At 32.3% G+C, this 23,788-nt stretch overlaps 3 protein-coding genes across 4 annotated transcripts; 2 read left to right on the forward strand and 1 right to left on the reverse strand.

Annotated features, from left to right (window-relative positions):
- The first annotated feature begins 245 nt into the window (after positions 1 to 245).
- Positions 246 to 2,332, forward strand: LOC128035355 (uncharacterized). Its single transcript, XM_052624848.1, has 5 exons — positions 246 to 597; positions 687 to 733; positions 814 to 916; positions 1,804 to 1,877; positions 2,156 to 2,332. The coding sequence occupies exons 1-5, from the start codon at positions 339 to 341 to the stop codon at positions 2,330 to 2,332; spliced, it is 660 nt and encodes a 219-aa protein (XP_052480808.1). The 5' UTR covers positions 246 to 338.
- Positions 2,278 to 3,247, forward strand: LOC128035356 (thylakoid lumenal 17.4 kDa protein, chloroplastic-like). The gene is made up of 2 exons (XM_052624850.1): positions 2,278 to 2,831; positions 3,135 to 3,247. Exons 1-2 carry the CDS (start codon positions 2,576 to 2,578, stop codon positions 3,245 to 3,247), a joined length of 369 nt encoding a protein of 122 aa, XP_052480810.1. The 5' UTR covers positions 2,278 to 2,575.
- Positions 3,248 to 11,390: 8,143 nt separating this feature from the next.
- LOC105762766 (protein SOB FIVE-LIKE 5) lies at positions 11,391 to 13,050 on the reverse strand. 2 transcript variants are annotated; one of them, XM_012580656.2, is made up of 4 exons: positions 12,127 to 13,050; positions 11,958 to 12,044; positions 11,806 to 11,875; positions 11,391 to 11,690 (listed from the first exon to the last, which is right to left on the reverse strand). In XM_012580656.2, the coding sequence occupies exons 1-4, from the start codon at positions 12,514 to 12,516 to the stop codon at positions 11,644 to 11,646; spliced, it is 594 nt and encodes a 197-aa protein (XP_012436110.1). In that variant the 5' UTR covers positions 12,517 to 13,050; the 3' UTR covers positions 11,391 to 11,643. The 2 variants fall into 2 exon arrangements, with proteins under 2 accessions (XP_012436110.1, XP_012436111.1); XM_012580657.2 differs by having other exon boundaries at positions 11,799 to 11,875; positions 12,127 to 12,923.
- Between the last annotated feature and the right edge of the window lie 10,738 nt (positions 13,051 to 23,788).

Consider the following 23,788-nt stretch of genomic DNA (forward strand, 5'->3'; position numbering starts at 1 on the left):
ATGTTGGGTAGGAAAATGTAATCTTATAGAGAAGTAAAAGATAAAACACATAACCCACAACTATTTTAACTACTAAAATTATATTGGTTAATATAATAAAATAAAAGGGTATTTTTGAGATTACATAATAATTGAAGGGTACATTGATCCAAATTTACTTGTCTTTGTTCCATCATTTCTTTTTGTCCTTTAGTGTCTTAACAAGGAGAAAGATGTAAATATGAACCGACTGCTGTAGAGCCAAATTACACAAGGAAACCTCATCCTTTTATCTCATTATCCTGAAAACAGAACGAGTGGCTGCCTTCTTCCTTGATACAATGGTGTAAGGGTGTGCAATGGGTTCAATAGCACAAAGTGTTTTAATGGCACTGACTGTAACAGTCAACCAGTTTGCTCCTTCAAACGTGCATGCAGTTCATAGGAAACAAGGCAAAACGCCATCCCCCACTTCTAAACCAAGACCAACCAATACAACAACAATTACAGCCGCCGCAGCAAACGTTGGTTTCACCGGAATTGCAAGGAGAGGTCTCATTTTATCCGCCGTCGATTTCGCTCCTCAACTCAATGATTCCAGAACCGAGCTTCTCAAAAGTACCGTACCCAGTTTTCTTTTGTTCCTTGGTTTTTTTTTTGTTTGGTAATGTTAAAAAGGACTGAACGAAACAGTAAAAATTTGACAGAGTACTTGAAGAAAACAGAGGAAAACAAAGACAAGAATGACAAAGAGGTATGCTTCTGAATTGGAATAATTTAAGTAAATGGCCCATTTTCTCCATGATTTGCTTCATAGTTTTTTTTGGTTAGCAGCGAATGGAGAATTATTACAGGCGAAACTACAAGGATTACTTTGAATTCGTTGAAGGGACATTGAAAGGGAAGGACGAGCAGCAGCTAAGTGAAGCAGAAAAAGGTATTCTCGATTGGCTTAAACCCAACAAATAACAGATTCAGTCCATCCATCTTTAGACACGTACAGGTTCCAGTTGTAAGATATTTGTAACTCAAGTATAATCATGCTGTTTTTGCTGCAAATTGTAGTTTTTCTCATTCAATAGATTTCTATTTCGTTACTTAATTTATAAAAAAAGTCATAAATTAGTAATTAAATTATTTGAAAGGTATTTTTTAAGTTAAGTTGCTAAAACATGTTAGATGTCTCTACTATCAGTAAATTTATAATTTGATCATTTTAATTATTGATAAGTTTACACTTTAACCACTCAATTTTTGTACCATTACTCCCTAACTCGATAATCTAAATAGTATTCACAACTCATGCCCCAAACTTTAGCAAAGTCACTACCAACCCCATGCCTCATCTCTAACTTGACCAACACGTCAACCTTTATTTTTTAACCCACTTACTATTTCCCCTTTGGTCAAAGCCATAACTCAAAAAAAGAGGCTCAAAGTAATGGGTTCAGTCAAGAGTTAGCCGGAGAGATCCAAGCAATGCAGGCTTAGGCTTCCTTTGGTTTGGCTGTAAAAGCCAGTGAGGTGCAGTTGGGGGGAAAAATGGTACCAATCTCACTGCTATGCTGTTTGGTTCAGCAAGTCAGTGCAGTGAGATTGCATCTCCACCACACTGCCCAGTTGAAAATCAGCTGGAGATTTCAGCTGCAATTGAAATCAACTGAACTGCTGGTATTTTTAACAGACAAAAATACCCTGCTGCAACTAGAACCATCGTCAATGGATAAGCTCTCAAAATGGAGATAAAAGAGACAGAAAAATATATACCCTCAAAAATGGTGACCCTTTCAACTCCACTCTCCCATAACTCTTTATCCTCTCCAGAATTATCAACGAAACGCCATGGTTGTCCTCTTCATCAACCCATGTACCTCTCAGAGTCAGCTGTTCTTCTTCTGGTATGGCCCTTGCTTTTTTTTCTTTCTTTATTTCTTAAACTGCTTCCAAATTCTTTTTCCTTTTTTCCTCTTTTTGAATGTTTGGAATATGGATTCAAGCTTGAAAGTAATTCCCATTATGTGGGTAAATCTCAATTGTCGGTGATGTCTTCAGTTCAAGCCATGTTTTGGGGTTTATGTTGTTGAGTTATTGTCTGGAACTTTAATAGGGGAAGCCATGTTTAGCTTTGTGTTTTCTCTTTAATTACTACCGCTGATATGTTTTCTTCCATCGGCGACTAGCAAACGTGTTCCCAAATCGAGGAAAGCTCGTCTCCTTTAAGGAACCGAGGATCGTAGCTTGTGCCCTTCTTCTTTGTATGCACCGCTGCCTTTGCCTACTTTGTAATTCTTTGCCAATCAGGTTGAAAACCTTCACCACTCCTTCTGGGTTAAGAATTGCCAGGAACACATAAATTGTTACACGGTAGCTGTTTGTATCTTAGCCTGAAAGAAGAAATAATGGAATTCATACATAAATTAGCCTAGTTAATTCAATCAAACTGTCTATCCAAGTTACCTTAGGTCATTTAGTAACTGGCTTGCTCGGGTAAGGATGATTATGGGGATTGGGGAATAAATGTTCCCATATCCATCTGAAGATTCAAATTAACACTGTCAAAAGGCTACTAAAAATGTCTAATTACTAAGGCATTGTCATGCAGAGGCTTCCTCCGTTGTCAACGGAGCCGAACCGATGCGAGCGTGCATTCGTTGGTAACACCATAGGTCAGGCAAATGGTGTGTATGATAAGCCGCTCGATCTACGCTTCTGCGATTACACTAACGAGAAATCGAACCTGAAGGGGAAATCTCTTGCGGCTGCACTTATGTCAGATGCTAAGTTTGATGGTGCAGACATGTCTGAAGCTGTGATGTCAAAGGCTTATGCTGTTGGAGCTAGCTTCAAAGGTAAATCTTCTTTATGTTTTGCATTTTCTGCAATCATACATCTTATCGTAACTTAGTGTTTTTGAGACAATTATAATTTTGTACAAATTATCTATTTGATAAACTTGGCACAATTACTCGTATATATTTAGATACAAATATATGAGTATGATCCTCAAAATACATAAAAACATTTAGAAAAAATTAAGCATACACGTCTGAGAGTACATGTGTGTATTCAACACACATCCAAGTTGAGTATTGGAAATCATGGTGAATAAGTTTAGCATAAAATGGGAAATGATCCAAAATATAATGAACACAGTGCAGACTTCTCGAATGCGCTTTTGGATCGAGTTAATTTTAAAAGCGAATCTACAAGGAGCTATATTCAAGAACACAGTGTTATCGGTTCAACATTCGACAATGCGCAGACTTGAAGATGCGATTTTGAAGATACCATCATCGGTTACATTGATCTTGAAGCTTTGTACCAACACAAGCATCGTCTTTGAAGGAAGAGTTGAGTTGGGGTTAGATGGTGACTTATATACACATATATATTCTATGTTCTTACTTTCTTTTCTTTTTAATTTTCATGTTGAGATTAAAATGGTACTGGAAAACGATTATTTCTGGTTTTGCTGCGTCTTTTATCTGCTTTGGGCCGCAAATGAAACAGATCAAAAATTTGTGGAAAGGAATTTGGGTCAATCGGCGCTCAGGCTGATGTCTGATTTGAAAGTTTGCTTTATTATTTAAAGGCATAATGACTATTTAAAAGAAAATTTCTATTTTTCATTGTTACTCCCTAAAATTTGTATTATTTGGTAAAATCTCAAAATTGATAGAAAAATTTACTTTTGTTGATGTGGCATGCACGTGGATGTAATACCAGTAATTAATTAAATTTTAAATTTAAAAATTCAAAACTATATTTAAAAAAATAAATACATTAAAATTATAAAAATATATTTAATTACATTGAATCAAAGTTCATGTATTAAATTGCACATTGGATAAAAATTCGTGTATAAATTTGAAATTTATACCTATATAAACTATAGCAAATATAGCAATTTATACTTGCATCTTAGGAAATTTTGAGAAAAAGGATTAAAAGCCATCTAAAATAAACAAGTCGATTAAGGCATTATTGGCGTTAACTGCATAGGCTCCCTTTGGGGCGGTGCGTTTATCTAATAAATAATTTTAATTGATTATATAATTCATTAAAATATTAGAAGATACATTTTAATATTTTATTAAATGAATTTATAAATTCACATATTTTAATAATTTAAAAAAGTAAAATAATTTTAAAAAATTCTATTATATATCAATTCTAATCTGATGTCCTTAATAGTCATTTTTTATTCTCATCTCACCGCTACAACTGCGTTTGAATCCAAACACACACTCTACCATTGTTTCTAATCTCACCGCTACAGTATCCAATCTCACTGTTACAGTAACTAATCTCACCGCCACCGCTATTTTTAACCTCACCGGAGGTAAACACACCGCCCATCCAAACTCACCCTGAATCGAAGAAGGTTAAAGAGAAAGTCTCGTTGAGAAGAGGAACATGTCAAAGTCAAGTGACCATTTGATTATGGTGGACGGGGATTAGAGAGCTTCTCCGTTAGGGCTTCAAGTTTAAATTAACGAAGTTTTAGGCAATTTCAACGAAAGTTAAACCATAAAGCTAAAAGAGGGAAATACCTTTGGTTTGGTCTGTTTCTTTTCTAAAGGTAGAGGCTAGGAGGTGGTGAGATTATTGGACTACAACTGTGAAGAAGGTCCCCTAAAACCCTAAAACAATCAAATAGTTCAGTGACTAACTTTTAAATTTTTTTAAAATTGAGGGGACAAAGTATAAACTTACTAATAGAGTGACATTGGGTGTAGTTTACCCTATGATGAATAACAAGTTAATAACCATCAGACATCTGTTAGCAACTTAATGACCTAGTGACTTAAATGACAAATTTCAAATAGTTCAATGATCAATTTGTAACTTTTTGAAATTGAGTACCTAAATGTAAACTTATTAATAACTGATTGACCTTGGTGTAATTTATACAAATATAATAGAGAAAAATTAAAGACTTTTAGGATGATATACACTTTTCTTAACGCATATTAAAAAAAGCTCCTGTAAAATAATTTAAAAAATCAATTGAGCCCTTCGTCAAAAAGTGCAATCAATCGAATCCTTAATCGAAAGTAACAATTAATTGAGCTCTTGGAATATGGGTTTTAGTCGAGGCCTATGAACCATTAAGTGTTGATGTAGTGCTTGACATGGTAGCAGAAGTGGAAAAATAATGATGTGGCGGCTAATGTCGCATTTGACATGGAAAAAAATCTATCATGAAGGGTTTAATTACTTTTTAAAATTATTTTAGGAGGGCTTAATTGATTTTTAGAGATTGTATAAAAATTTTAAATAAATTATAAAAATATAAAATATATTAAAATTTTATAAAAGAAGCAACAATTTTAAAAATATTTAACCATTTTAATAACTTGTATAAATTTTTATATTTTCCTATTTTCATAATTTTTATAATATAATAATTTCTAATAAAATGTTTTAAAAATAATAAAAATTATTATTCATTTTTGTTTTCCCTTACAAATTCCAATACATCATATCTCAATCTGTCTTTATAAACTTTCCTCGCATCACTTTTTTTCAACCAAAATCATTATTTATCACTTACGTTAAGTCACCAAACACAAAATTCATTATCTTTCAAGTCTCTTACTCGGCACCTCATAATCACCATCACCCTTTCAAACTCCCATTAAAACCAAATCCAAATCTTCTAAACAACAAAAATATAGATCAAATTTGCTGGTAATGTAATTCTTGAAAATATGGATCAAAATTTTTCCATTTATGAAATTATGTTTATAATCATAAAACATGGCATTGGGAAAAAAACAGATAAATCACCCTACCTTAGTTTTTGAAAATGTTGGGTAGGAAAATGTAATCTTATAGAGAAGTAAAAGATAAAACACATAACCCACAACTATTTTAACTACTAAAATTATATTGGAATGTTGACAATCCAAACACTATAGTCTCATTTCAAAATGTAACATTACGGGTCGTAATGTTATATTTGACGAATAAATTATTCCTTAAATAATTTTGTGTGTGTATATATTAGAATACTCGTTTTAGTTAAAGTTACGTTTTATAAAAATAATATATTTTTCCAACACAATTATTCCTCGGACAAAATTGATTATTCCAAAATATAAATAAATAAAAAAAATCTAAGTGTCTAAATGCTCATCTTTGACAACCTAATAAAAGTCTAATAGATAAGCTCAAGTTTTCGCACTTACCCTATGTTTGGATCACACTAAAACAAGGGAAAGGAAAGTGACATCTTTTTCCTTGTTCCGATAGTTTCTTTTATTTAAGCAAGAGAAAGTAAAGGAAGTTGAATTTCCTTGCTTCCCCTTGAATTACTTACTTTTGATTTTACCCAATTTGGAGAAAGAAAAGTGATGTTACTTTTTAAGATATAAAATACATTTTTATCTTATTACTTTTCACACAAATTATTTTATAAAAAAAATTAAATTTTTTTTTATAAACAATAAGTTCAATGTCTAGACACAAGTTTGAATAAGGCAATGAACAACTACAAACAACAAGTAGAGTAAAGGAGGAGATAGCACACAAAGTTTGTTAATGCAATTCAAACACAATCCAACTCAGTGAAGCTTCACTCGGTGAATAGTTTATTCAATAATTAATCCCACTACTTATTAGCTAAAACCCAACCTACTCTTGCACAAGAAGCATTTGTAGCCCCAATAGATAACTCCAACCCGAATAATCTCAACCATAACAGTTTAATACTCTCCAATAAAACCTACAAAAGAGTACAAAAATACAAGTAAATCCTTGTTTGTTATATATAAAAAAAAAATTTCAAAGATAAGACTATAAACCTTATTAGTAGATAAAGTAGCAAGTAAAAAAGCTAGCTTGATCCTTATTAGGAACTATAGCTAAGTAGAGTGTTAGTTCTTTGTATTAATTAGTTTCTGGAGTTGGTTAACTGTTAAAGTAGTTGTTAATGTTAGTTAGCAGTTGTTAAAGTCATCTAGAGGTTGTTGAAGAAGGTTAGCTAGGTTTCTTGTTAGTGATAATCATGCTTTAACACTCTAAGCTTTTTGTAACAATATGTGTGGAGATATTAGAGTTTATGAAATAACTAACCATATTATTATTTTTAGGCTTAATGATAAATTTGATCACTAACGTTTAACATGTTTTGTTAAAATGATCCTAAATGTATTTTGAGCCTTTTTTGTCATCAATCTTTTGTTTTCAAATTGCTTTTTCTATGATTTGATGAAAGTATTGTTAAAAATTTAACGGGATGATATGAAATATTTTTAATGAGATGTAATTTATTACTTAGGTAACCCGATAAGACAATTACATATGAAAATAATAAAATAAATAAATCCTATATGAAATTAAAAAATAACTCTTAATTTAAAACAAATAAATCATCTAAAAAGATTTCAAAAGATTCCCTATTTGAAGTATTTTTGGTTTGATTTATTAATTATCTTTGAAACCTCTTCGTAAATTCATTTTGAAACCTTTTTTAGATAAATTATTTTCTTTAAATTAAGAGTTATTTTTAAAATTTCATATATGATTTATTTATTTTATTATTTTCACATGTAATTATCTTATTGGGTTATCTAAGTAATAAATTACATCTCATTAAAAATATTCCACATCATCCCATTAACTTTTTTAACAGTACTTTCATCAAATCTGTTAAAAAAGAAATTAAAAAAAAGAATAAAATTTGACGGCAAAAAAAGATTTTAAAATACAATTAGGATTATTTTGACAAAACATATAAACGTTAGTAGCCAAATTTGTCATTAAACCTTTTTTTTAATCAAAATCATGTTTTTAAAGCTTGAAATAGTGGGCTTTTAGCTTTGTCAGCTTAAAATGGAACTTTTAAACCCAAGCTCAACTCCTTGGCCCAAGAAAAAAGGGAAAAGAAAAGGCAAAAACACGTTTGAAATAGTGAGTTTATTGCTTTTACATGGTATCATAGGTCAGGTTCTAAACCCTAACCCCCCCCCCCCCCCACACAAATCCCAAGCCGTCGACTGCTTTTTTCCTTTTATCTTCATCGCAGCTTATTTGTCATGTTTGAGACGCAATCTACCTTGACTCCTACTCTTGTTAGTGTTGTGACGCCTGATTGAGGGTCACCTACATCCTTTTCTCTCCATATTTCTCACTAGATACAATTGAAGCTCACTTCTACAAACATTCCACTTTGGAAGATGCAACTTATGTTAATGGTTTGAAGGAAATTCCATCCAAATTCACAGCAGATGGTCAGATTAATCTGGCTTATACATTATGGGTTCATCACATTTAGATGGTCCTTGGATCTTAGTGGACCGTTGCCTTTGTTTTAAAGTTGATCTTTCCTTGGATAGTTGACATAGACAACTATATGTATGTATATGTATGCAGTCACTCCATCTTTCTAATTATTTGTGACAATTAGATTGATCTCTAGACAATTTTTTTTTCTCAATCATTACAAAATTTTATTGAAACCTGATAAAGATAAATCTAACCAAAATATCAGTAAAAATATTGCAATAAATACATTTGACAAATCATACAAAACATCGATCTATAGGACATTCTCTTAAATAAAAAAAAACTCCTAAAAGCAACCTATCACACCTCAATACCAACAACCTAGAAACTCTTGAAAGCAACCTATCACACCTCAAATCTTTGTAGTCTTGTTGCTCAATTCAATATTTGTACGTGCTTTAACTACAGTAAGATTTAATTGTTTACCCACAGCCCAAGATTTTCCATCTTTCTTAAATGATATTTGTGCTGGAAGATGCAATGGTGTCAAGGGTCAACCTTGTTATTTCTTGGATTGAAAACATCCCCTGTTGATCTATAGATTGTTATGCAGGGATGTTTCGAAATTAGGATCTTCACCGATATGAATGAAGTTGGTTCACGATGTTTAAGCTAATCCTGGAAATTTGGATGCTTATAATTTTGGCAAGACTATGCTTGTATTTTCTTCCGTACTGCCCCATTATATTTATATCTTCAATTCAAGAAAGGAAAGGGTTTATTAAAGTTTAAGTTCTGGTACGCATGATAAGATCATCTTACAGGAGAAGAATAATGAAAGTATAAATATTTGTAGTATACGAGTATAAGTGATAAGTATGCATACGGTAGACTAAGTTTGGAATTTTAAGACATTGTTTTTATATATCCCAAAGTCGGTAGCCAAAGGTGGTGACAGGCTAAGTAAATGGAATTGGAATTTCTATGTACGGACACTTGTCAAATGTGGCAGGTTTCTCTTGGCATTAAATGTACACAAAATTTAAAATTTTGATTTACTACAGGAAATCATGTGCAGCCAAAACTCAGATTTAATGCCTGAACCAGATTTACAAGCTGGAAGGGATTAAAAACAAAAAAGAAATGTGTATTTCTAGAGATAGAGATGGTGGATTCAGAGATGATCATTTAAGGTGGTGCTCACAGATATGTAAACACATGCATGGCGATAAGAGACAAGCAGACGGCTGCCATGGAAAACAGAAACAAGGCTTGTTAGACTGCAGTGTGAGACATGAACAGAAATTAGATAAGTTTCATGCAAACACCACACACAGTGACTGGCAATGGCATTCCCCTTTGTTTCTTTACACAGGAATTGAAGCTTTTGGCTTTGGTGGTTGTTGGTACAACATTTTATGTTTCCCCCCATACTTCCTTACATCCCTTATCCAATATGATGACATGCAATTAGTCTAGCATTTTCTATAATCATCTCACATCGACTAATAAAAAATTAGAATATTATTATAAAAAAAAAAACTGTGAAATTGATTCATCTTTAAGGCTATCATCACGGAACATAGTTGGACAATCCTTATACATAATATGAATTTTACCAAGACCAAAAACTCTAAAAGCTGTACGTTAAAATATAATGAAAAATAGAGCATGTGGGTATAGATATTTTACAAGTTTTCTTGACATCCTAAATTCCCAAAGTTGTATCTTTTCAACAATTTTCAACCAAACCCAAATTATATAATCTCAGTAGGAATTGAGGGGAGAAATAATGAGATGAATAAAGAAATCAAAGCAAGAGACATATAATTGTGTATGACATCAAGTTCGATGACAGCTGCAAAGCAGACAAGGTTTGAGAGGGAACAAAGCGGCATTAATATATCATATAAAAATATATATATAAATAAGAGCATTCTAAAAGAGATGAAAGAGAGCAAAATTATTAAATATAATGGAGGCATGTTCCTTTGGGGTCAGCAAGATCACAGGCAGTATCTTCCGAGCTTTAAAAAAAAAAGGGTTATGGAGATGCATATGAAGTATTCCGATATTAGCTTAATTTGTCCATTTCCTTAGCCTTGATATGAATGCCCATCACCCTCTTATGTGCATAGCATATTTAAGCCTAAAGTTCTGAGTTTTGATAAGAAATGGAACCATTGGAGTGTATGGGAGCCTTATCTACACACTTGAGAGATATGGGGTCTTGTCTTTATTGATGACCAAGCCCTTTCCATTATTTCAAGCTAACTCAAACACAGATATAAATTAGGTTAGAATTTCATATTCAATATGACCTTTCCACCATCACTAATTGGTTTTAAAGTCGCATGCTTCTGCTAATTATTATTATGATTTTAGGTTCAAATTTGATGGTGGGGGAAAGTCCCACCTACTCAAATCTGAGTGTCCCCTCTTTGTATGATCATATTCTATTTGAGTGGCTATCAATTAGAGCTGAGTGTATGAAACATCCATTTGTCCTATTTTGGTGTTGAAAAAAAAAATAGTTTAGGGAGTAAACAATACCATTTTTTTAAAAGAAAAATGTTAAATACTAGCTCACTTACACAAAAGTGTGTCCTTGGCATTCATGTAAATAGATAGTGTCGGTTTTTAGGTTCAAATCTCTACTAAACAAGAAGACTTAAAAGACTAAACTAACATCTATAAATGATCTACCTAGGCCTGCACATGCATGCTGCATGCAACAGCCGACTATGGAGGGGATTTGGATTCTTTATTATCTCTTATCCTTTTTGGCTTGAAATTGTGGATAAGAAGTAGTTTATTACAAAACGAAGCATGGGATTTTGACAAAAGAGGCGATGGAGACAGATATAAGAGGAATGTCAAAAGATTAGGAGGCATAATAAAGCATGTGATAAAGCTTAAACTCCCATTGCGGTGGGAAAATCCGTATCTGAATATATGCCAATTTATACGTTTCCGTATGTATAAATTCTGATCACCATTAGTGAAGTCAGTGTAATGTGGGGGAAAGTATAGCTTCTTGTTTGATGAATTGACAGATAATTTTGTTCATATTAGAGTGTTGTTGTTTTTTTAGTTGAATTTGAGTGATGCACTGGTCTGCAAGTTGAGCTATAAAGAGAGCATGGGGCTCCATTCAAGAAACAAAGACTGAACATAAATTTTGTTCTTCCTTGACAGGAAAAAAAAAACAAGAAAGTTTATTTGCATTTCTTTTTGCTCTTTATCGTTGCATTTGGACAAGAAATGAAAAGAAAAATGAAAGGAACAAGCTAATGATCATCCCCTTTGAGAACTGATTCTTTTTATACTTTGCCAACCTCTTCTTCCATTTCTTTTTAGGGCCACAAACTCCATTGTTGAAGCTAGCAAGAGCAGGCTGATATACAGAAACTTAAAAAAGTTAAATCACCTTTATCTCATCTCTCCACTACTCCGTTCTCTAATTTCCTTAAAACCACCTGTCCATTTTGAAACTTTACAGTGAGTTCATAGTTTAAAAAAACAATGGTCTGCAATGTTAGAAAATATAGCCCAAAAAAGGAATCAGTAGGAAGTCGTCACTTAACCGGTGACCTTGTTGTAGGTAGTTTCCAGTTGGAGAAGACTGCAAAAATCCAAAGTGGTGTTGGAATGCGGGTCCTCCCTGTAATAATTCAATGGTTATCAACAAATTTCCAATAAAAAAAAAAAACTGGGAAATATAAGTTAAAATTTGGTGGAACTACCTGAAAGTGTGTTGCAGAGAACCCCTGGGGATAATGGAGGACACTTTCCTCCACTGAAGCATGATTATTGGTGTGAGCAAAATTGTTCTAGAAAATTATTGTCATAGTTAACACCATTACTCAAAAAAAGAGGGTGATTTAGAGAAGATGTCAAACAAACTTATATTACCTTGATGAGAGGAGAGCTGGCAGTATCATCAAGTAAAGAAGGCAATTCTTGATGATCTTCCCTTTGTCTTTGATGTTCTTTCTTCCTATGTCTTTTAGTACCACCATTTTTATTCAATGTAGCACCTTTAGGTAAAGTATATTGATAATGATTATCATCATTGAAATAACCATTATCTACATTCAAGTGTGGAGGCCCAGAAGATGCATCAGAAACCATGGAAAGGTCTTCTTCTTCATCAACAACCTCTTCTTTACCTTTATACTTGCCACGTTCATCACAAAAACCACTTGATTTATGAGAAATATTACCAGAAAGAAAAGACTGTTCTAAGTAACTAGTCCAACCAGATTCACACCCACTACTACACTCAGAGGCCAAAACATTCATTTTCTTTCTCTCTCTCTCTCTCTCTCTCGTGCTAATCAAAACAAAGGCCCTCAATGCTGTTTCCCCTCAATCAATGGGGTCCTTTCTATGAAGAAAAAGAAGAAAGAAGAAAAACTATAAAAAGGATGGTAAGTGTAACTCAGAGATGCTGAGGTTATATGTGTGCCCTATATAAGGGTGTTGGATGAAGTAGGATAGAAGGTAAGGGGAGTGAAAAAACAAGAGCAATTAAGAGAATCAGACTCAAATCCTAGACTAGTTTTGTCTTCATCCTCCCCATTCAGCCATTGATGTGAATGAATCAAAAGTGCCAGTTGGGCGGGTTCTAGTGGGTGCATGTAAGTAAAAAAGAAAGAGAGGAAGCCCCTTCACATGCTAGACAGCAAGGCACTGTATGTACCCTATTCAGAAAAACTGGGCACACATCCATTTTCATTACTTGGACACCCATCCCCTTCACCATTAATATACTCTCATTTCTCAATCCCCTCATCCCTTTCTATTTAATCTACCCCCATTATCCCTTTGTTTTTGGGTTGGGTTCCATGCTTCTTAAGCAAATACTGAATTATCATCTATTTGAGAAATTTTTATCATTTCTGTGATATTTAATTGACTGTGTGAATAGTCATTTGCTGGTTGCTAAGAGTTATTTTTCAAAGGGTTTATGTATAGAGAGAGTTCAACATATTGTTTTGTCTTTTGCACTCAACTTTTAACATCCTGGTTTATATTCACTAAACTCATATTTATAGCTTCTTCATCTAACCAGATCCGATTATTGGTGAAATTCCAATATTAATATTTGTCCTACAATTCTACAAATCTAATATATCTATTAAGCAAATTAATGTGGTCCTCAATATGTACACCATGCAGTTTGTACAGTTAATTTAAGCTCTGGGTGTACAACTTGATGAAATTATGCAACTTCTGAAGACAAAATGTACTAACCATATATCATTCCTTTTCTTTCATTTCCAGCTTTTAATTCTTTCCATCTTTTATCTTAAGTAAATTTTACATATATACAAGTTCCAAATTTTTTTATATATTTTTCCACTGTAATATACTGGAACTATATGCATATATTTATTCGGATATTGAAATTTAGATCATATTTAAATTGAATGTCAAAATTATTATTCAATATGTGCATACATTTATTCAGATATTAAAATTTAGATAATATTTAGATTCAGATATTAAAATTATTATTTAAATTTCGATTACAAAATATTTGCTTCCAACAAAGTTTGAGCTAGAGCCCTTAAAATAGAATATTATTGTCTTTTAGATTTCAAAATTTATAAAACCTTAAATTAACATATAATAAAATTATAGTTTGACTTTTTCAAAATGTTAGAATTTTGATTTAGTCCTTTTGAAATCACAAAATATAAATCAATATAAGGGTAAAATTGCATTTTAGTTTTCATAAAAATACATAAATTAATTTTGAGTCATTCTAAAAAATTTCTGACTTCACCCTGGTTTAAACCCAAAACTTCTTACATATAAAGTCATGTTTTAACCACCCGTACTTAAATATCTTCTTTAACATTTTATTTTCTTAAATGTTATTTAACTTCTCCTAAATTGTATTGATCTTTTGCACCAATAAACCTAACCGAACAATGAGATGGGATCATCGGAATCCCTAAATTTGCGTTTATCCTCTTTATTATTTGATCAACTCAATTAGTTAAATTAGTTTAAACAAAAAAATCAATTAATATTTATATACTTAAAATAAATATTATATTATGAAAAATAGTATACATACACATTTAACTACATATAATATATCAATTATTATCTATAAGTAAATTCTGAATGCATAATAATTAATTATTCTACAATTATGATATTATAATGTATACTTTTTATTAATGATATGTAATCTTGAACCCTAAGCGTGTAACTGATTTTATGGTAGATTATAATATACACAATTAGCATTATACAATTAGGGCTTAAAGACGGTATATTATATATATATATATATATATATATATATATATATATATATAATTAGCATTATATGATTAGGATTAAATTGAGGAAAATAAGAGATAAATGGGTTGCAATAAACACTTGAAAGCCACTTGTATGGTATTAAATAAAAAGAGGTAGGTTATTTATGCATCCGCAGTGAAATTTCTAAGAAATCGTGCACACGTGTAAGTACATGTGCGTTTATATACAAACACGAGCTTCCATATATACCTTTCTCGGCCTTTTGATTAAAATCGACAGTTTCTAGATAGCACACACATGTTTGCACATGTACACCAACTTCCACTTCATGCCTCGCTTCGCTTGGGGATCTTTGCTACTGGTTCCAATGCCTATGTTCTTACTTACATTAATACTGTCAAAGGGATAATTTCTGCTCAATTTGCAACCTTTTAATAATATTATACCTCTCTACTTTTATGCTTGCCACGTGAATTTTTTCTACCCTATTTTTGTAATTTGCGATTTAATATTTCTATATTTCTATCACGATTTTTAATAAATTTTAATCTGTCCCATCTCATTATTTAAATTAAAAATACCATTTATTATCGAAATTGACTATGATATATCTTTATAATCAGAAATGTTCTCGTCCGTTTTATGATTTAAGAAAAGATGACTTGTAAAACATAAATTAAATTAAGTGTGGAGTATTGTACACCTATATTTTAACTGCACATGTGATTTGTCAAATAAAAGCGAAACACATGTCTATATATAGACTATAGTACATCTCATGAATGATGATGAAACATCATCAATGATGGTTCCAATAATCTTCCATTTCCTGTGCAAACAGCCTTTTCTACCAATATTCGGTGTAATTTTATTTCCATGTTGGTTTAATTATTAGAAATATTGATAACTCGAAATTGTTTTTCAAAGTTTTTGTCTAAAATCCAGTCGGACCACAATAATCTATTTGGTTATTAGAATACGTTGAACTCAACCTAGGATAAAACTTTGTCCAACTCCTTGGCCAGTTGCATTGGCTATATGTGTATATATAACAATATAAATGAGAGGAAAAAAGGCAATTTGGCAGAGATGGAGAAGACCCTAAAACCTAGCTTAAAAGATGGAAAGTTACGTGGCTTGGCCAGAGGCCACATTCTTCACTAAAGAAAATCAAGCTTAAACCTTTCAATTTCCGTGTGCAAAATTTTCTCTAAAATTCAAGCATGTAATACTTTTTCTCATTTTCTTCGTACTTATAAGGAGTGACTAAATTGATTTATACTAAATGGTAACGAAGAAAATCAAATCTGTGAATTTGAAGTCCGAGGGAGACAAAAATGCCTAGCCTTTTCAGTTTCTCCTGTCCACTAATTAATTGTAGTATCCAGTACCCAGCTCATATGTGCCATAATTTGGAGAACCAGTCATATAGGTATAGTATCTATGATCATCCTTTTACCTAATTTGTTGTTCATCTAAGGTTAGTAAGACAGTCGATTCAAATTGGCTTTGGTTTCGACCTCGGGTTGACGGGTTGCTACTTAAACCTATTTCCCCCCTAAACTCAGGTGAAATCTGTAACAATTTGATTTCCAATGGTATCTAAAAATGAAGTTTTAGGAAATCTGTAAGTATTAAATAAGGATATTTACGGAGCTAGCGTATAGATGAATTAAAATTTAGTTAAGCGATTTAGCCAAAAATATGAGTAATTAAGGCTAAGGGGCTAAATCGTAAAAGTTTAATTGCTATAGATTTTTAAGTAGGAAAAGATTAGGGGACTTAAATTGCAATTATCCAAAGGGCCAAAATGGTTAATAAACCATTATTAAAAACATGTTAGTGGACGGTACTGATAATTAGTGATTAAACTAATTAATTTTAGTTAAAACTATAAGAAATGATTAACTAAAGGTTAAATTAGATTAAGTAAAGCTTAATTATTCATATAAAAGGGAACTTAGTGGAAAGAGAGATGATAATTCATCTTACTCAATCGGGAAAAGTACAAGACCTAAGAGAAAAACACCACTTTTGGAAGTTTGAAGCATTCGACCCCTAATTCCAAGTAAGTCCCTAGCCATTTTCATTAATTTTTATAGATTTGAGGTCATGGGAGCTTGATTTAGCTAGCCCATGTACTAATTTGTAAACTTGTTAAAGTTTTTGAAAGTTTCCACTGTTGAGAACTAAACGAAATTGGTGTGAAATTGTTCGAAATTAAGCTTAATATATGAAAAAGACTACATTATAAAGTTTAATTGTTTTTTTTAGACAATATATAAAGTTTAATTGTTAGTTTCGTATATTAGGGACCAATTTGAATAAAATACAAATCTATTAAGAAATGTTGATATGAATAGAAAATAGAAGGTCACTAATGAATTTTAGTGAAATCAGATTTTAATCTAAGGCCTTGGATTGAAAGTTATGCTTGTCCCGGTTTTAGGGACTAAATTAAATAAATTGTAAAATTTGTGTAATTTGATATTTGGTTCTAAAATGGCTGGAAATTGATTGTATGGTATGTTTTGTGATTATTCATAACTAACGATAACACTGAACCGTTGAGAAGGAAAGGAAAAGTGAAAATCGTCGATGAGTGATGCGTTAAACTTCGACTAGTACTTTTATGATTCAAAATAGATTGGTTTCTTGATTATTTGTGTTAATTAGATAAATATATGTTAAGGTAAGTACATGATGAGGTGTGAATGTTTTGATTGGTTGTGATATAGATTATTATAATGGATGACTAAAATGAATAAGATGGAAAATTGCATGAAATAATTGAATTGTGATAGGTAAAATGAGAATTGAGATGAGGTAGGTTATATATATAATATGATATGAACTATATGAGTTTGATGATGAAATTGGCTATGAATATGCACATGAATGAGAAATGTTATATGTAACATGTTGTATAATACTATTGCAGATTGGTACCCTATTAACTAGTCGAGCCGAGTCAGATATGGTTGACATGTCATAGGATTTGATTGTGTACGGGATTATGCGCTTAAGTGCTAGTATGCACTTCGTGTGTCAGTATGCGCTATATGCATTAGTATGCACTTTACGTGCCATTTTACCCTACTTCGATGCTAGTTTGGTGTGTTGGATAGATGATCCGTGTATCCTCTCCAAGTTTGAGTCGTGTTAATAGAGTTATAAATGGTAAACTTAATAAATGACATTGTGAAATTGTCATACCCAGAAATTGGGCTTGAAAGAATTAAGGTTTGCAAGTGAGTCATTGATTGCTGATAGATTTTTAAGTTTTCTTTTGTGTTAAAGAGATAGGAATGAGTCTGTTGATTTAATGGTAAGGTGTTAACTTACTCTTAGGTCATGTGTTTGAATCCCATAGTGTGCTTAGTAGGAAATATATTTTTTTTCAATTCTAAAAATTTTGATAGGTCAAAGTTTTGTTAAAATTTTATTTGATTTATTTTTTGAAAAAAAAAAGGAAATCCCAAATTTTTCTCAAGTCTGTTTTCCTTCACTCCCTCTCTCACGTTAATCCTTTTCTCTCACTTAAAATTCCAGATTTTTTTATTCTTTTTGGCCATTATATCTTCTTTGTGGTACTACCTTCCTTGTTCTTTGGGTCTTCTTATTTGTTCCACTGCTATCTTACTCGAGGTTTAAGTAGTCTGGCAGTATCCTTCTAGACTCATTCGTTTGTTTACAATTTTGTGCATCAAAGTTTGAAACGGGTAAGTGTTGTCTTTGGGTTTATTTTAGATCGATTATCTTCATTCCTTTTTGCTATATGGTCAATTTTCTTATCAGCTTAGTATGTTTCTGTAATCAAGTTCCAGATTAGTCTTATGGAGGTGCTTCGGTTGGTGTTGGAGTTGCATTTTTCAAGTGTGTTTCTTAATCAAATGTAATTTAGGAGTTGGTTTAGTGTCGAATTTTGTGATTTTTAATAGATTTTGGTATGGTTTTCAGACCACACGGGCTCGAGTCACACGGCCTGAAAAAGGTCACACGGGCTGGCCACGGGATTTTATGACCCATGTTAAGGAATTTATCGATCGCACATAGCTTGGGGAGTTTCCACACGACCTGAGACATGACTGTGTCTTCCTTGCTCCTTAAATTGTGAAATTTGTCACACGGGGTCAAAGAGTTACACGGTCTACCCACACGGCTGCGTATCTCAGTCACACAGGCGTGTCTCTTAGTCACATGGCCGTGTCCCTCCGTCACATGATCGTGTCCCTCCGTCACACGACCGTGTAGCCTGTCACACGATTTAGACCCTTTCACACAACCGTGTAGTTCTATTTTTGCAGTTTTTATTCCTTATTCATTAGATGTTTTGTTTTGATCCCCGAGTGATCCCTTGTTCGTTTAAGGCTTTGTAGGAATGTTTTAGATATGAATGTTGATTGTTGGTTGACTGAGGTGAGTGTTGTACTGATAGATACATTATGCATTTGTATATATATGAATAATTTTGATTATTTGTGCAAATAGTTATTATGATCCGTTAATTTAGTTGTGCTATAAGATTGATTAGTTGTGTAAATAAGAAATTTTACATATTGTAGATTATGTTAACTTGTATTCGTCATGAGTCTGTTGTAAGTTAGCACAAACTGAAGTATGAATATGTCTGATTTAGAAATTATTCGAACGATCCATGTGATTTGCATATGTATTGTGTCTAGGATATGATTATGAAGAGAAAGAAGATTGATTTAGTAGTTTTAACTGCATTATTTAAATATGGCGGTAAAACCATAATCATATTAGTAGCTTGACTGCATATTAACTTGAGTGGCAAATAACCACAATAAGGTGTGTTCGGTTGGATGGGTCCACCACAACCCAAATATTGTCGTGTAGAGGTTGAAAAGGGTTAGTATACCCTATTTGGTGTGTGACGGATGGTTGAAGATGGTGTGTAGAGGTTGGATAGGTTGGTATTGGGTCAGGTGCATTTCTGCATGAGTTGCATATGTTCTGTTTTGAGTAAGTACTTACATATGATTGTCTGAATGTGATTTGATCTCAACTTTTGTATATTCGAACAACTTCACGTGAATACGTTTTGCATATCTGTAAATATTAGTTAATTTTTTTTACTCTATGTAATTATGTTGTTTAAGACTCACATTGAGCTTTCGTAACTCAATCCCTTAGTTTCATTTTTTTAGGTAACCCTCAAGTTTGGATGTAGGACTCGAAAATCGGAGGTCTTAGAGTGACATGTATTGGTTTGATTAAAATAAGTCTTAATAAGATATTTTCAATCTCGGAATGACACATTTTGGTTCGAGTTAGTAAAGTCTTTCATAAGTTTTAATAAACTGAATTCTTTCGGATTGTAATTAATTTTTATAAGATTTGTGGTATGGTTTTATGTTGGTTTTGAGCTTAAATGTAGATTTCATGCATGTAACTGGTTTTGAGACTACTTTACTTTAGTAGGTGCTCAAGTCAAATTTTAAGTGTCAATTTTGTGAGTTCTAAACAATACTAAAGCATCGGATTTTCGCCGAGTATTAATTTTTAGTATTGCGGTTAATATTTTGTTCAAACTTGAAAGGTTTGCAAACCAAATAGGGATCTGATAATTTGGTTTTAAATTTATGCTACGAGAAAACAAATGTTTGAAATGTAAGATAAGGTAATTACGAGTTTTTGTTAAACATGAGCAGAAAATGATTTACGAAAAACAAAGTCAGAATTTTGATCATCATTTTGTTTTGGGCCATTTCGGTGGCCAATGTGACCTCCAAACAACTATAGAAAAGGGATTGAAAGGTAGTCGATCGGGTAAAAGATATTAGATTGAGTACGGTATTAGATAACATGCTAACAAAGGTAAAAAAAAATATGTTAAATGAGTATAGGGTTAAATATTGAGAAATTGATATTGAATAAGTTGCTTAAGTATGATTATATGTATATTTTCATGTATTGTAAGTTGATAAGAATGATTGAAATTTTATAACATAATTGTTTAGATATTGAGTGCATATTCATGTACATTATCTTGAAATATATTCCTTATATTGTGTTATACTATTTCAAATAATGAAAGTGCCGCTGAGCCTATTTCTCAGCGTACAGTTTATTTTTTCTATGCACAGGTTTAGGTATTCCTTGAAGCCCTAAGAACTAAAGTCAGCATCCATACAACCATATTCGACTCAACAAAGTTCATATAGTTTGTTTGTTTTTGTCTTGTGGCATGTACCTTGGGACACTTTGCTAAATGTTTCAAATAGTTAAGTTGCACATGTTGTAATCTTTTGCAAATGTTTAGAAATTGTGTTTGTATATGTTCATATCGTTGATTTGAAGTCTTAAGGTCAATGATTATGCTTTTGTTAGAATTTTTAGTTGGTTTTGGAGTATAAATGGTTGAAGTTAGATTTGATAGTTAACATTTTTAGAGATTAAAATTTTGGAATTTTTGAATTCAATAAAATGAGATTTTAATGTGTTTTATGACCTTTTAGTCCAATTTGGGCCTAAGAGAGAACTAACGTGTTGGTTAATAGTGCAGGACAATATTGTAGACTAATGAGTTAGTAGACTGCCCTGGATGCCGCAACATTCAGAGGGAATGTCGCATATCCAACTTCAAACCAAAAGGGGGGACATATAGCCACCAATGTCACGACAACCACCATCCCATGTCGCAACACCCAACTTCAAACCTAGAGGGGGAGCATACAACCAGCGATGTCGCGACAACCACCACTCCATGTCGCGATATCCAACTTTAAACCAAGAGAGGGAGCATTCAATGTTCAATGTCGCGACACCAACTATAGGATGTCACAACATTGGTCTGATGAGGCCCATTTAACAAACAAGGGTGTTTTTCATCCGCACAATCATAATTAACATGTTTAGCAGCTTGTAGTTGACCGAATTTGGTCATCTAACCTGAACACTATAAACGTTAGCTCTCATGACTTAATTAGGAGAGTTAGATACTAGTTCATCAATTAAACTTTATTTTTTTCTGTTCTTAGTCAATGTTTAGTTCTAGTTTTTAATTTCCATTCAGCTATAAACGTTCTTTGAATTTCAATATCATTTTTATATTATTTTTCTTTTCTATTTTGTTTTTGCCAATCTTTGCTTCTCCAATTTCAACAATCGAAACATCAATCAAGGGTTTCAAGATTCAATCGCAATTCAATACCTGTGGATTCTGAGCATCTCTTATCTGCTCTTTATTTTGCATATTCTGAATGTTTAATAAATTGATAGGAAATCTTGCATTTAAAATGATTCGTAACTAAAACCTTAGGAAGGGATGATGAACTGAAGTGAGATTCATTAGCTTGGGAATTAAGGTTTTTCATCTAGTTAATTGGAGTAGATTAAGCGAAATAAACCCTAGAATTTACGACTCTAGGAAGTTACTTACATAGATGAGGCCGAAAGGATAGTTTGTTGGGAATCAACTTAATCCAACCGTTTAGTTTATTAGGTTGAAAGATAAGTAAACTAAGTCAATAAGTTAATCTATTTATAGGCCGAAAGGTATTAATTAGGTTAATTGTTAGCTAATTAATTAAAACCCTAGACTTAAGTTAATCCTGAACATGGAAGTGATTCACCCTTCTTCCTATTTAATTGAATCTTGATTTTATTATTTCTCATCTATTATTTATTCTTCAATCTAATTATTTTGATTTTGTTGTACTATGATTTTGACGCAAGTAATATTTAGACTTGTTTAGTGTGTAATTCGTTTTAGCAATTTAGTTTAACAAACCTCCATTGGGTATGATCCTCAGAATACTTCCAAGGTATTTCGTTGTAAATAACAAATTATATTACAATTTGACTTATACACTTGTAGACACCACACATAATATATATCTAATTGCAGTTTTTTAAGCCCCAACACACACACACTGGGGCTCGGTCAAAATATTGTTGGTAGCCAACAAAATATGTGTCATTTAGGACTACGCAATAAACATCTATTAGATGGCATAATATCAGTCATTCTTTGTTGATGATTTTCAGTTACGTTTTGGTAGCCTATGTTACCTTGTTGTTGAGTGTTTTGTTGGCGATTTGTTTTTCCTTGGCTTCGAGAGCAAGGACCATTATCGTTCGATTGAGCCATTGCTTTTCTTCCTAATTCCCATAGATGACACCAATTGTTGGTTTGTGGTTTGAGGGTTGAAAGCGATTCACACCATGGTTTTAGGTACTAAGAGTCGCTAAAAAGATTACTTCGGGAGAGAGGAAAGATATTGTTAATATATGGACTTTTAGATTGAGATTTGTAGAATAGTGGTTCCTACATCCTTCTTGGCATTTTAGGGAAAGCTTTTATAGGAGGGAGAAGGTATGTTGCCAGCTCCCTAAGGAATGATAGGCTATCTTATAGAGGATGATCTTATGTGGCAAGATTGGTTATGTTTGGATTATATTAGAAGGTTTGATATTTGAATAAGGTGTACATGAAAAAAGTGATAGGTGCATTTAATGTGACTTGATTAGTTATTGTGTGAGCCTTAAGTGAACTCTCTTTTTGATTGAGGATATTTCAACTAAACTTATGTATAACATATATACAAGAGTTTTAGACTTCATCACAAAATAAAATTCACGTCTTAGTAAACAAAAATAACAATTTTACTTTCTTTTCCTACAAATATATATAACTTGAAATCAAATTATATAGTTAAATTTGACCTTTTAACTTACCCAAAAGTAGAGCGTAGGTTGGCATTGATGGAGCTTGTACAATGTATAGAATAATGAGGAAAAGAATTCGGTCCCCCATTTCCTTTCTCTTGATTCAAATGCCTTTACTTTTTGTAGTCCCCAAAGTTGTATGCTTTTTAATGAGTGAAACTTCTTATAATTTATTTGCAAAACCTATACAACAACATAAGGAATCAACAATTGCTTCTTCTTTGATCATTCATATATTATTATTGGTGCTACACTTATTATACATAAACTATTTTTCAATATTCATCCAAAGGATTTTGCTTTTTAAAATTCTTAATCTATTCTTATAACTTTTGAGACTCTCTCAACAACATGTATACTATTTGAGTCAGTATTCGATCGACAAATTCTTTTACCACTTGAATTACATTTAATTAATCCATATAAAAAAATTACACGCAGAAGGCCCTTTGAACTCACAATCTCAGAGTCTCTATCAACAATAAGTATGGTGGTCATCTACTGGGTGTACCAAAAATTATTTGATATACCATTAGAGTTAGAAAATAAGTAATAGAGCTTGAGACGATTTTTAAACTCTACTTATGGAGTTAAA

The sequence above is a fragment of the Gossypium raimondii genome, chromosome 12, assembly GCF_025698545.1.
Source record: "Gossypium raimondii isolate GPD5lz chromosome 12, ASM2569854v1, whole genome shotgun sequence".
Lineage (NCBI taxonomy): Eukaryota > Viridiplantae > Streptophyta > Magnoliopsida > Malvales > Malvaceae > Gossypium > Gossypium raimondii.